The sequence below is a fragment of the Penaeus monodon genome, chromosome 32, assembly GCF_015228065.2.
Source record: "Penaeus monodon isolate SGIC_2016 chromosome 32, NSTDA_Pmon_1, whole genome shotgun sequence".
NCBI classification, from domain to species: Eukaryota; Metazoa; Arthropoda; class Malacostraca; order Decapoda; family Penaeidae; genus Penaeus; species Penaeus monodon.
In genome coordinates this window covers 23,030,227-23,030,433 of record NC_051417.1, presented here as the reverse complement: position 1 = coordinate 23,030,433, position 207 = coordinate 23,030,227, and the positions used below count along the sequence as shown (strand labels likewise).

Below are 207 nucleotides of genomic sequence, written 5' to 3'. Positions count from 1 at the left end.
CGATCGTTTGGAAGAAATATTCGTCTATAATATTCTACTGCAAGAGCCCCTACTTTCCACAGTTAAGCCATCGTGTAACATCTTTATATCTTCCCCCTTTGTACAGTTACGGATGCCTTATATACATGGCCACTCAAATAGCCTCAGGCATGAAGTACTTGGAGTCCCTCAACTTCGTGCATCGAGACCTCGCCACACGGTTAGTGG

At 44.9% G+C, this 207-nt stretch overlaps 1 protein-coding gene across 1 annotated transcript in view; it reads left to right on the top strand.

Moving 5' to 3' along the window:
- The window catches only part of LOC119593728 (discoidin domain-containing receptor 2-like), a gene marked incomplete at its 5' end in the record, with an annotated part of 119,890 nt that overhangs the window by 113,768 nt on the left and 5,915 nt on the right, over positions 1–207 (top strand). Inside the window, 1 exon segment of the mRNA XM_037942702.1 lies at positions 107–199. Within this exon segment, the coding sequence (XP_037798630.1) occupies positions 107–199 (93 nt within the window).